General features: G+C 39.1%; 1 protein-coding gene across 1 annotated transcript in view; it reads right to left on the bottom strand.

Moving 5' to 3' along the window:
• LOC107272367 (midasin) overlaps positions 1 to 14,220 on the bottom strand; it is a 50,738-nt gene that overhangs the window by 615 nt on the left and 35,903 nt on the right. Inside the window, exons 8-14 of the mRNA XM_015749444.2 lie at positions 10,200 to 10,347; positions 9,853 to 10,076; positions 9,409 to 9,620; positions 8,326 to 9,329; positions 7,094 to 8,253; positions 2,575 to 7,022; positions 33 to 2,501 (exon numbers count right to left, since the gene is read on the bottom strand). Coding sequence (XP_015604930.1) covers positions 33 to 2,501; positions 2,575 to 7,022; positions 7,094 to 8,253; positions 8,326 to 9,329; positions 9,409 to 9,620; positions 9,853 to 10,076; positions 10,200 to 10,347 — 9,665 coding nt within the window. The remainder of the gene's footprint in view (positions 1 to 32; positions 2,502 to 2,574; positions 7,023 to 7,093; positions 8,254 to 8,325; positions 9,330 to 9,408; positions 9,621 to 9,852; positions 10,077 to 10,199; positions 10,348 to 14,220) is intronic.

Here is a 14,220-nt window from a genome sequence, read left to right as displayed (position 1 = left end):
ATGTGTCTTTTTAATTAGGTTAGTATATATACCTGGAGCCACTTTGTTCGGTGAAAGGTTCTCCCAGTGGATGAAGTACATTGGGTTCTTCACCGAAACTAATAACACACAGTTGTCCAACTTCTAAATAGGTCATAGCTTTGCTTATCAATGATAATGATTCAAATGCTAATTCCTTGGAGTGATTATCTGCCATACTACTGGAATCGTCAAGGGCTAAAACAATCTGGTAATCCCTTTTAGAAGGTTTAGTGCGCCTTAACCAAATTTTGTCTTTTCTAAACTGACTAGCAATGTATGGGATGATCTTTCTCATGTTAATCCGTCTACCAGTCCTGTAATCTCCTTTTAATCTAGATGCCTGTGTCGGTTCTAAAACTAATCTCAGTTTCTCTGAAAGATCTCTAGCAGCAGCATCGGTCACTGCACTTAAGCAGTTCCAGGCTACGGTGGCTTCTTCGGTAGGTGGGATATTTGTCCATTGACTCAACATTTTTTCAACCTCAAGACGTTTTCTTTCAATTTGTTTAACAGTTAAAAGATTTTCTTCAGTGTCAATGATGTTTGTGAAAAATGCAGACTCGTCACCTCTATCCACCCTGAGAGTTTCAGTTATGTCTCCTTCGACTTCTACCACAGTTTCCATTTGACCTTCTTCGGCATTATTTCCCTTTTCATTGGATTTATTCTTCTCCTTTTTGTCATCATTCTTTGGCATTTTTTCTGGATTTTGCTTAACAGCAGCTTCTTCCTCTTTATTCATTTCCTCCTCTTCATCTTGATGCATATCTATATCCATATTCTCATCTTTTTCCTCATCTTCCTTTTCATCCTCTCGATTTGCCACTTGTTGCTTACTTTGCTCTTCTGTAGCCGCGTCTTGTGCGTAGTCGTCGAATTTTTCTGTCTGCTTAACATGTTGACACATATCAGCTTCACCATCTTCTGTTCTCCGTTCACCTTCTTCTTGATTATCATCCTGTGGCATTTCATCTTCTGCATGTATCATCTTCTGCTTCTTTTTATCCGGTTCGATTCTGTCTAATAAGCTTCGATTTTCATCACTCTTTCCAGGATTCTTTCTCTTATCTTTTTGTTTATCCTCCTGTGGCCTCTCCGCCATTGGTACACTGTTCTGCATCGATGATCCTGAATGTCCTGAATCTTGTTGCTCGGATTGCGCCTGTCCGGTGCCTTTGTCGTTGTTGTCATCTTGGGTATTTTCTTCAGAAGCTTCTTGTTGTTCTTTATCCTCTGATTGATTTGCTATCTTGTCCCGGGATCCATCTTGTTTATTTTCTGCTTGCTCCGCAGCATCAGTTTCTTTGCTACCATCGTCGGCACTTGGTGTCGCTTTTTCTTCTTCCCGTTCTTTATCTTCTTCCGCATTCTTATCTGTCTCATCTTCTTGATCTTTGTTATCTTCTTCCGGTGCCTGAGTAGCTGTTTGTTTATCAGATTCTGATGCCTCTTCCTCCATTTTATCCTCTTTGTTATCTAGATCCTTTATATCTTCACGCGTATCCTCATTCTCTTCGTCACTGGAGTCTTCCGGAAGTTTATCGTCCTTTTTATCTTCATCAGTATTTTCAACTTCCTCTTTCTCTGGCGGCGGTTTAGCATCCTTCATTTCGTCAATGTCAAATGGATTATCTTCACCAGCTGGATTATCCTCCTTACCCTCTTCATCGTCCAAATTCATATCTTCCGGCAAATCCATGGGCTCTGGTTCCGGTTCTGGCTGATGCTTTCCATGGTATGGATCAATTTGATCCTCGTTAGTTTCCGGTTCCTCCATTTCATTTATTTCCTTCTTCTGCTCTTCCTGCTGTCCCTGTTCCTCACGTTCCTCCTCTTCATTCTTTCCATCATTACGCTCATCCTTAGCTCCCATTTCCTTTTCGCCTGTCTGCTCACCTTTTCCGGTTTCCTCTTTGTTCTCTTCCGTTTCGTCGTTTTCATTCTCAGCTTCATCTTCGTCGGCACCCCATATCTCTTCATCTAATTTATCAGCACCTTGTTCAGTCTCACCCATTTGCTTATCCAGATCTTCTTCTTCATCTTCTTTCTCACTGTTATCTTCATCATCCTCATTCTTCTCCAAGTCTTGTAACTTACTATCAAAGTCTTCAGACATTTCAATACCTTTATCTTCCTCTTTACAATCTTTATCAACTGGTTCTTCCTTCTCTTGCCCAGCTGGTCTCGCATCCTCCAGTTGATCTTCTGATTCTATCCTTTCAGAAACATCTTTCTGACCTTCTCCATCGCCCAGTCCCATACCACCCTTGTCAACGCCTTCCTGCTCACCATTAGCATCTCCCTCTTCCAAATCAAGATCCTTTGGAACGCAAAAACCGTTAGATGCCAAATCCAGGAACACGTTTAGCTGCAGGTGCAGGATTTTGCAAGTCACCCTGAAGGAAGCCACTTGTTCGTTCAAAAAGAACTGGGACAATAGAAGATACTGCTCCAACAATGGTAAACACTTACCAAGTAATCTAAAAAGAAAAGCCACATTACCATAGCATATAAAACTAACACTAATTGAAATACAATAAATTTAATTCTTACCGGTTACAACGATTAGCAGTATAAGAATCCACATCCTGTATCATCAACAGAATTTCATTCAACTGTTGTGAAATTTCACGGAGTTTCAATTCCCTTATATCCTTATCAAGCGATTCAATCAACTTCTCACGTAATCCATTTTCCTCATCATCCTCGTATTCATCATCTTTCTTCTCTTCATTCTTTTCGATCTCTTTCTCCTCGTTATCCCTTTCTTCAAGTATATCTACTTCAGCTATACTATCCTTGTACTTCTTCTGTATAGCTAATAGCAGCGTGTTCATAAGCTTTTCTAAATTAGCTTCAAATTTCCCAGGAATCTCATTAACCCCAAATTCATTTGTATCGCACGATGCGGTAGAAAGTTGTTGGAACTTAGTAATACCCTGCTCAATCTCTGTCATGAAAAAATAAATATTATCCAACAGAGGATGCGTCACATTCCTCTCACTCCCAAAGACTTTACCCAATTGACAAATAGATGCCTTAACATTTTCAAGAACCTTGCAAAATTCCATCAGCATCTTAAAGTGAAACGATGTAAGACTAGTACTTTGCTTGGAATAAGAATTATCCACTTTTACTACAACTTCCAACTGAGCACACGCACCGATGAATTTCTTAGCAGTAGTTTGTAGTAACATCAAAGAATCCCTTATGAGATTGTCAGCCTCCAACCAGACAGGATCGCCTTTCCTAGCTACAATAATAGGAACATCGTCAGTATCCAATGATAAAATTTCATTGCACAATTCAGAATCATTAACCGCTGGACAAGCCTGTAAATACAGTTGGACTTGTTCCAGACCACTCTGTACTGTGATCATCAACTGTTTAAATTGATCCACAGATCCTTTCAAATCATCTTGCTTTGGGGTGTAATCATCGTATCTGGAGTTCTTCAAATTTTCTAAATGTGTGCGCAACAATATAAAATGATTGTAAGCATCAGCCAAGGTTCTCTTCTGTTTGTGAGCCATCAGCATTACATGAGCTGAGTATCCTTTACAACGTTCCATGTTCTGCAGCCCCAAGTCTGTATTGTTGCTGGTAAGCAACGCGTTCAGAGCATTTATTTCTACGAGCGACCTATAGTAATACTTTTCACAACCCTCCCACTCAGTAAGCATCTGCTCGTCTATCTTCTTTATTTTCAACTGTTGCGCACTGGCGAATAAATTCACTGGCGGTACCGTTAAATCTATGATCGTGTCCCGTTTATTTTTCCAGGTCAAGACACCGGTACGATAAGATACGCCGATACGTGTTAGTCTCTTGAAATAGTCTGCCAGAGCCATTTTCTTCTGCTGGAGAATACTCTTGGCTTGGGATTTTTGTTTTGGTTTTGGCAGGGTACGATCAACTTCTAAATTTCTTAAATGAACACTACGATCCATTGAATCCTCAATTAGTTGTTCTAATCCTGTTCGTAAGCCTGGATAGGATGACATTAGAATTGTTTCGTTGCACAATTTTCTAGATTTGTTCAATAATTTGTCAGCTCGTGATATGAGATCTGTTTTTGTTGATCCTGAATCGAGGTTGTATTGCTCTTCTGTAATTTTTGGTAGAATAAAGTGTTGGGGATTTATCGTAGCTATTCTTTCGCTTTGACGATCCCAAATTCCTTTGTCTGCCTCTGCATTGTATGGTAATGGTTTTATTATCAAACAACCTGCTACACTCTCCTTTAAACCGGTTTCGAATTCCTTTATGAACTTGTGTAAAGCTCTATGTGTCTTTTCCACAGTTTCCTTTATTGCCCAGTAACTGATATCGTTCCACCTAGCTATCTTAACATAATCCTTCAGTTTCTTCTCTATGGGAGCTTTCAGAGTATTGATCTTTCCGTTTACGTTGTTTCTAAACTGATCGTAATAATGATATACGTTCCAGAGAATAGCTAAAAGCTCCTCACGTTCCTGACTAGGATTCAAATGATATACATGACAATGGAATGTCAAAAGTAAATCCAACCTGGTATTAAACTCCACTAGATTAGATTGATTAACAAATAATTCCAATGATTCTATCAATTTCTTAGGTGTTATCGGTTCCTCCTTATCAGCATCCCCAGTTACTTCTGACTCAGTATCATTGGTCATCTGCGATGATGGTTTGGTAATGTAACATTCTATCAGTGCGTAGAGGAAGAACCACCATTTTGAAGTCTGCGATCTCAAATGCTCTTGAGAAACATTAAGGCAATCTTTCCAGCATGCGAGTTCAAGTTTTCTCCAAGATATAATCTGCTGCGTCAATGATAAAGAGTATTCTAGTAAACTGACACCGCTGTGTGCATTTTCCTCCCACTCTTTCATCTTGACTAAAAGTAATTCCAATCCAGTCAAGAATCTGGATACTGAAGATGTCACTGGAAAACTGTATACTCTCTGTGATATAATCTTTATCGATTTCAGGGTAGGATGTTCAGGCCATTCTAATAACAGCTCGTCAACTCTATTTATAATACGTTCTAACAATAGTAAACATTGGTTACTCTCTTCAACGTTACTATCCTTGTAAAAATCATATGATTTGCGTTGTTTCATTTGGATATTAGTCTTATCTTCGTTATCAGGATCAATACTGGTGCCCTGACTAAGGGATGCTGTTACTGCAGTTAAAAGATTTAGACTCGTGTAAAGCTTAGGCGTTAGATCAGCCGTTAAAGCAGGATTGACGTTGTCTAATAAAAGACCAAATGTCTTATATCTTTGAATCAATGGTTTCATGTAATTTGATCCACTGATAGTTGAACTGTTCTTCAACCATTGACTCCTCGTGAATGAGACGACGATACTGGAATGCATTTCCTGCACTTCCTTGACGTCGTCCTCTGTTATCAATGCTTCAAATCGTTCTGTCTCTTCTGCAAGTTCCTCTCGCTGTTCCAAGGATGGTTTATCTATACTGTCAATGTCAGAAAAATCAGCGTCACGATACGTAGGGAATAAATTACGAAGTTCCTGCTTAATCTCTTCTTCATCCGTTAAAGATTCACCCTTTATCTGTGCTTGATTCTTGTACAAACTCTCCTTCTCTGCCTCGCGTTTCTCGAGCTCAGCTTGTTGCTGCCTCCAGATCAGGACGATTTGCTGTAGTAATTTATTTAGCTTCGACCACATTGGCCGACTGAGTTCCTTGCCCAGTGCAATGTGATTGTAGAGTTCACAGAGACCGGATTTCATGATTCTAAATTGTTCCTGCAGAGAAGCGAAAACGTTGCCGGCATTGAGATTCTTGTTAATGAGTTCTCGAGTAGCCGGAGACGTGCACAGGTCTACTAGTTCTAATAAATTGGTTTGCTCGGGACCAATACTTGGAAATCGCACTAGATTGTACAGCAGAGACTCGACCGTGTATGAACCAAGACTCGTTCGAGCCAAGGATATCAATTTCTTCGTTTCATTCGCCAGTATCCGTATCCCGTGCTTCAATTGAGTTACGGAAGATAGTAAAGGCAGCACTATATCCGGATAACCCGGTAGAAATTTATTTTCTATTTGCTCAGAAAAACGTTCCAAGGATTCCTGCCACATCTCTGCCTGCCGTGTAGCATCCTCAGCCATCCTTACTCTCAAGCCATTCGGTTCTTTCTGTAGCCGCGCAATCACATCCGTTAGTCGTTCTACGTGGTTACGCACAACATCGTAAGAGCCTAGAGTGTTCCGGAAGCTAGCGGTTTCCTTAGCCAACGCAGTGAATTCACTAGGTGATCTATTAACCTTACTGAAACTCTTAAGATCGTCCTTCTCCTCCAGTAAGTTCCTAAGACTGTTCTTCATCTCCAGAATACGTGGATGCTGGTTGCGACTATCTAAATCATCTCCGAGAATTCGCGAGTTCAGTAGCGCTATGTAAATCGTACTCTTACAGTCCACTATGTCTTCCTCGAGGTAACGTTGTCTGAGTCCCATTTTGAGGACAGGATCGATATGGCCCACATTGCCAAAAAGGAAGACCTGGAGGTAACCAAGTAACGTCCACGCTTTACCTCTGTGCAGGATATCATCTTTGATTTTTTCCATAGCTCCCAACTTCGCTGAAAGTTCACCAAGTTCAGCCAGTGGTTCGAGATAGTCGCGCTCCAGTCGAGATATCAGATCATTTTTCTTGTCGATAACTTCACTCTCTATTTTTCCCATGACGATGCTCACTGCGCCCTTGTCCATCTTCTCCATCTTATCAGTCGCTGATAGGAATACGCTCAAGTGATACTTGAGCGTGCCAATATCATTAAGAGCGTAATTATATTGCTCCGAGTTCAAAGACGCGCTATTCTGCCATAGGATCTCGTTGAGGATTCTTAACTGATTTATTCGCGCTCTATATGTTCCTAGAGTGGCCATAGCTAGCACTGATTGCTCCCTAGCACTTGAAGTCTTATCTAATATCAATTCAGATATTAAATTCACCAGTATCGGTCCTTCGATCGGATACTCCACCTACGATTACAATATATAATTAATTGATAAAGAATAAGTTTCATTAATTAAAATTTCATTAATGTACCCACCTCCGTGTCATCTGAAGCTACCATAAACTTCTCAATGTCTTCTTCGATTATTCCATTCCAGTGTAACAATCTGTTAGAACCTTTGACAGCGTAGGAGGAATGTGCGAAACGTGTGAGCCAAATGAATAGCTCAGGCATTAATTGATTCCGCTCGATGGGGTTATCGATCTTTATTAGAATCGCATTTAAAACAGCTAACAGGTTTATGGGTATGCTTGGAATTTCAGCAAATTTTGGAAAGAGACAAGAAGTCCTGTTCATATCCATTTCATTGTTTAACATTTTCTCGGATACTCTTTTCTGAAGTGACGCTGTCAATATTAGGAACATGTATTCGTATATTGGCCACAGTTGCACCCTGGCGGCCATTAACGTCAATTCCTTCTCGTTGATGTCGTGCACTCTGGCTACTACCTGTGAAATCTCCACGGAATTTCTCAAAGACAAATAATTCCCTTCGCAATGTTGCACAATCTCCGAAGTCGTCGATAACGCGGCATCGTTCAATTCTTTGCCCAGGTAAATATCGTGCCAAAGGGTTATCGCTTTGGATCTTGCTTCTAGAATTTCCTCGAACTGAAGACAAGCAATTTTCAATTCCTGTTTCAATTTATTACCCGCCTGTCTGTCCTTCCACGTAGAAAAATTGTTTGACACATTTTTCAATATCTTATACACACTCAGAACCTCCTCGGACGAATATGGCTGTGGTAGATCCAGATATAACTTTATCTTCCTTGACAATTTACGAAAACGATCCTGCACCGTTATCAGACTTTTGTTTATCTCTGTTATCATAGCGCGCAGTGAGTCAATCTCGATGCTGCATTCGTCCCGAAGCGCCAGGTCCTTAGAGAGTTGAAATATATTTTCCAAAAATTTTATCAACCACTTGTAATGGACTCTTAGTAGCCAAGAGATCTGATCGAGATTCTCATATCGACTGCTTGACTTCTTTAATTTATCTATCAGAGTAAACTCTCCAAGCTTGTAGAAACGAGCGCGCCATTTCAAGTTTCTTCTTATCTCTACGTATCTCTTGTTATCGACTTTTACTGCAGCATCCTTGAGTATCAGGTAAATGCATTTGTCCAATTGTGCAAGGAATATCACAAAGTTAGTTATCAATGGCTGATCGTTTAATTGCGACGTGAGCATACCTATATCAATTATAATTTTTTAATACACAATACTCTATTATTTATTACTATATCATTATATTTAATACTCACCATAGTACACGGCATTGGAGTACTGTATGATTGACATGATTTTCTCGTTCTTTGAAGTGTTCAATGTTTCTAGCAATTTACCATCCTTTATGCCTAATGCTTCCAGATATAAAAGCAGCGCAAGTCTGTTGGAGTCAGAGATATTTTCGAATTTTGACACGTCCGTAGAAACTCCTGGCACTTGGGCAAGATCCCAGGGCAGTGTGTTTACAACGGAATGAAAATTAAAAGTCGATATTTCCTTTGCCAATGAAGCACTTTTCGCATTAAACTTCTCTAAAGCTTCCTCGTCAATCAATATTTTTGCCAGCCATTGATTTCTCAGGTTGACGTTATCCAGGGAAGACGTCTCGTAGAAGCTTAACAGGAGGTACGGTAGAATTTCCAAGAGTTCGACACGTAATGTAAATTCGTGAATGTTTTCAAGTTGAAAAAATTCATTTAAAAATTCTGTCGTCAATGCAGAATCGTCGGTGCTCTCCGTTGAAGATTTTAATAGAAATTTGTATCTGTTAACAATGGCAGATAACAACGATCCCTGCTGTCTGATTAAAGTTAATTTAGAATTGTCCTGAAGATTGTTAACGTTCAAAGTAACAGCATCCAAGTCAAGATACACGTCATTGCTCTGATTATCAACAGTGAAGTTATTTAATGTTTCATCGATTCTTGAAATCAATCGATCCTTTATCTGCGAGTGACCCAATGATCGAGCTTTTACGTAAACGTCAATACAGGCAGTACGAAAAGCTTCCTTCACTGGGAATCCACGTGATATCTGTTGACTTATCAGGAAAGCAGCCTGAACCAATTGTATCACACTGAGTTTATCAACAGTGAAACTATCATTGACCACATGTTGATGAATCTCTATCAATGTATTTTGATACGAAGATCTAGTCAATCCAGAGTCATAAAGCATCGATTTAAGATCAATTAAATTCTCATGGGAATTGCCTCCGTGTCCAAGCATACAAATTTCGACTCCTCTGTTTCTCATTGCTCTGAAAATACAAAAAGTGACGTGTAGCCTTATAAAACTTTTATCTTAATAACTTTTATGTTTCACAGGTAAAAACCTACCTGGAAATTTCACCGTAACGTGGATCCATCGTAAGGAACAAACGAAAATCCTTGTGTGGTTTTACGGTGACAATATTTCCAGAATTATCAACACCACGTTCGCCTATACTAAGGACGCCAGCAGGTTCCAGTAATCCATTAAGTCTATCGAGAACAGCTGGGCTGCAAAGATTAACTTGATCCACCAACAGCCACGAGCCTTCTTGCAAGCACTGTAAAAGCGTAAGTCATTATCGATACGGTCAGACAGTTTCAGTTATAACGATAGGGTAGTAGTTGCTCTCCTGATAAAGAGGTTTAATGTCTTTTTCTTCTCTATCCTAAACTCAAATATCATCCGGTATCCTCTGTAAAATACAATCTGGCGAATCGTACGGATCTCTAAGTGACAGAATCGATAATCTCTAATGTCGATAGTCTAGATAATACATAACGCTTCGTTACCTTCACAAGGACGCTATCGACCCACTCAAACTTTCCTCCAGCATTCAAAGACTTATCCTGCTCGACGAACAGCGATAATTTGTGTAATTTAAATTCGATTTTTTTCAATTCAGACTCCATCGACGGCTCCAGCTTTTCCATGGCGTTCACCCGACTAGATAATTCCTTACACTTTTTCAAGAAGAGACCACTCTCCGCTGACATCGTCGTGGAATCCTCAGCATCTAAGGATACAAATAATATAAAGATCATACTTGTATCGATATAATTATTGATTTATCACTGCCTGAGATAGCCATAATGGAATTATAAATTAACTAATTAAGATCCAGCATCGATTAACAAACCTTGTGAGAGATTTCGTATTTGCTCCAAATAACTCTGATGGGTCTCTATATCCTTTAGACTTTCTTTGCTTATCTTCTTTTTGCAAATGTCCTTCAGCAGATTTTCCACCTGCTCAAAAATCTGCTCCAAGTGTCGGTTATAGTCAGTCTGTAAAAGAAAAGGGAATCAATGTTTATAATAACCCATACATTTTCAATGAGTTAATTACCCAGAGCTAAAGTCCATCTTTATAGGACATTTTAAAGTCCTGTGACAGGGGTGGATTTTCTGTAATCCGGACCAAATGTTTTGGTAGGAAGAAATTGATCACTGGGACTGAGGGACTCTTGTAAAGTTCTGATCGTGTGGGGTGAGGAAAGAATAAATTTTGTAAAAGAAGCTAATAAAAAATATATATATAATAAATACTGGTAACAATATTTACTAGTAACTAATATTTTTACAGATAATATCTTAATGGAATCTTGACACCAGCATGTTATATAATTTTCTGCAATTACACAGGTGCGCGGCTACATTCGATCTTGATTAATTTAATTGTCAAAGTTCCAATAGTCACCCACGTTATAGTCCCTCTATCCTTGTGCCCACGTAGTAACACATATATGTACCTTCCACCCCAAATACACCCTCCGTATACATAGCTATACATATAACATCAATTCCGGGCAGACAATTTAATTCCTGGCAATGTTTTTTTTTTATTTATCCAACTCATATCCGAAAACCCATAAACTCTCCCCCAAATCTGCAAAACGTAATTTAACGAAGGGCTTTACCCTTTTTTCCCTCTCATTTTCAAATGGAATACGTCAGTCAGGATTATCCTGACGTCAAACCGCTGGTCTATCGATCTTGAATAAGAATGATTGATACCATCTTTCTCACACCAGATAACGATAAGATCGAAGCAGTATGTGAATTCACTATGTATGTATACACACCACTTTCCAAGATTATATTTCCTCCCTTTATTTATCCTCGTAACACGTCATTGGGATGACAACGGAAAGCAATGAAAAATGGTGCTTTTAATTCCTCCTGTAAACTCACTTCTGATAAATAGATTCAGGCGTACTTCGCTACTTACAGAGAACCGCAGGAACGCCTTGTAGCTACGTCAAGTGAAATTGCATTCTCGTTTCTTTCCAGGCCAGCAAACGTTTTCTCGATGTAAGAAATTCTTATTCGAATAGCGACCAAGTTTTAAAAAATCAAAAGTACTATCCGTCAAACTGAACCACTTTGCTGTATAATAATTTTTCGGCTAAAATGGTCTCATAGTACCGTAAGTAGGTAAGGTAGAGAAGTGAGGTTAAGTAACTTCAGGTTAGGTAGATAGGGTAGGTAAGTGAAGGAATGCAAATTCTCTCGGAGAATTTACGATGGAATTTCAAGCAACCTCCGACGGTGGTTGGACTGTGTATATATATAACTACACAGTAGCAGAGAGCATTAAAGCATTTTAGAAAAATTGCTCGAAACACAAACTTTTACGTATTCCATGCACGCTGTAGAATCGGCCATGAATAAGAAGCAGTTACTACGTGAGAGTATAGGGCGGGAAATAAATTTGAAATTTCAAATTGAAAGGTAGTCATTGTAAATCGGTTAATTTATTTGACTTTATTTTTCGGAAATTAAGTACCGGGGAAAAGAAAATGACAAACTTCGTATTTCGACCCGTATGAAAATTTTTTACTACGCTTTCGCAAAACCTGCGATGAATAGCTCGTTAGGGCCTCTATAAATTATTTTTCCCTTACTGTACAGCGAATTTCAGTAGTGCTTATTTAATGCTCGGCACGAGATGATACTTTAAATATTTTATCAGATTTCCGAGAAACCGTAGAAGCGTCCGTATCTCTTCTGTCTCTCTCCCCTTTTCTCTCTCTCTTTTTTTCCTATTAGACCCGTGCCAAAGTACAGATCGATTTTAGGGAGTGATGTCAGATAAAGAGGATACACGGCTTTTTCCGTTCCGGATAGGAAAGAGCCTTATATATGGCCCTGTATTATACATCTATATACACAACAGCAAACGTAGGATTCTAATACAGTCTAAACATAGAGATCAATCCGAGAATAGTTATCCCTCGTATACTGACTCCCTCCGAGTATATATCGAACCGCCAATGGAAACCGGCAATTTCGTGTCTACGATTACCCAGTGACTTAAATGTCAATAAAAAAAATGCTACGAAGAATAACGAGTTACCAAAAAGAAATATAAAAAAATACATGAGAATCACGTCGATCATTCTCTGCTGTATCGAGGTATGGAAAAAGAAAGCTTGAAAAAAATGCCTAATTCTAACCTCAAAATCCGGGAGCCTTTTCTAATTTAGTCTTTTGTTTCTGCGGCGGGAAGTTTCGAAGTGCCCTGGTCGAGTGGCCTGGCTGGAAAAGTTTAACGAGTGCAACTGGAGAACTCTGGGAAATACAAATTGCAATGGAGGAAGTGCAGGAGGCTTGGAAGGGAAAATGGATGTTATAAGTGCAAGCCTAAGGGATGACGTTGTGAAGGAAACTCGTGAGGGTCAGCGACGTTAAAAAGAGTAAAGTTGATAAAGCCACGCAAGTGCTTATACAATTTATATATACACATACAGTTGAAGTTCCTTTCATTCGTTCAAATTTTTTTTCTCTGAATGACGACAACCTCGGACTATGGATACAGATGAATAGAACGATCCTGAATGATACAGGGGGATGCTGTACCCTTATCACAATTTTTATATTACGCATCCAGCCTGCAGGGTATCTCTATACAGTGCCAAGAGTCACATTCACTTGGGTAACCCCTTTCTCTCAATGGCGGGAAAATTCAAACCTTTATTACATCAGCCGGAAAATATCCTCGCGTGCTTTCTGCTGGATTGAAAGCGGCCCTTATATTTGAAAAATGTTTTTTTTTTTTTATTTATAAACTCTGTACTTTACCGTAAAGAAGTTATCTACCCCGAAGGATACTGAAAATCGTAAAATTCACCTCAGGTATTTCTGAACTGTTGGTCTTAAAGAAAAAGTAGAGTCCCAACTAAAAGTCTGTCCAGGCTGATTGTTCAAAGGGACAAATATTTTGTTTGTACGGTACTGACGTCACGCTTTATAGTTACACCGATTTATATATACAGAAGTGTAAAACAAGACTGTAAAATACAAATTTACTATTACAGTCACAAAGGCATGTAAAGTCGTCGTACAGTCTGTGCAACGAATTTTATCATTTTTCCCTATAACGAGTCATTTGCAGTGAACTTCGCAAGTGCAAGACTAAGGGATGATACTGTCAGGCATTATTGATGTTATTTCTAAGATTATGCTTAACGAGTTTATAATTTCGTTAGCGTAAACGACAATCGACGATTGTCTCGCTGTATAAATTCCCAATAGGTTCGTAACTACTATAACTGCTATAGGCGTTTCCAACCCTGTATAATTGATCTTTGTCCTTATGGTTATTATTTGGCTATGAAAATGTGGATGCTGGGTACAGTACCTGTAGATAATAGATATATACTAAGAAAGAAATCTTTGGACGTCCCGAAAGGGGTATTGGGTTAGAAAAATAAAAAAAAAATTATAATGAGATTGATATCTCAAGGGATGCTTGTAGTACGAATACTACAGGGTGGATTTTAAGGGTTGAATATGTACAGTGTGTACATATATAGGCAACATTGACATCATTAGCAACCCTCTTGCCAAGGTTAATTACTCGTTATTTATAGGGTGAGAAATATCTTAAGCCTCGTTCACAATGTCGATTCAATGCCAAGAACCGCTATGGGTCCATTATCAATGTATTCTCTTAGGAGATTAACGGGTGGTCGTTTTATCAGGGACTAATTTATTTCTCCTGTCTGTGGTTCTTGTCGTATATTTACACCCCTTATAAAAGGGGTATAAACACGAGGGGAATCCAAGGTTTCATAGTTAATTGACAAAAGTCCCCTTTTGAGTTTCAATATTCCTCGGGGGTGGGGGGGGGGGGGGAAAAAGAAAAAAAAAAAAAAA

This window comes from Cephus cinctus, unplaced genomic scaffold (genome assembly GCF_000341935.2).
Source record: "Cephus cinctus unplaced genomic scaffold, Ccin1 Ccin1_scaffold1163, whole genome shotgun sequence".
NCBI classification, from domain to species: domain Eukaryota; kingdom Metazoa; phylum Arthropoda; class Insecta; order Hymenoptera; family Cephidae; genus Cephus; species Cephus cinctus.
The sequence above is the reverse complement of the archived record's forward strand: the minus strand, read 5'-3'. Positions and strand labels throughout refer to the sequence as shown.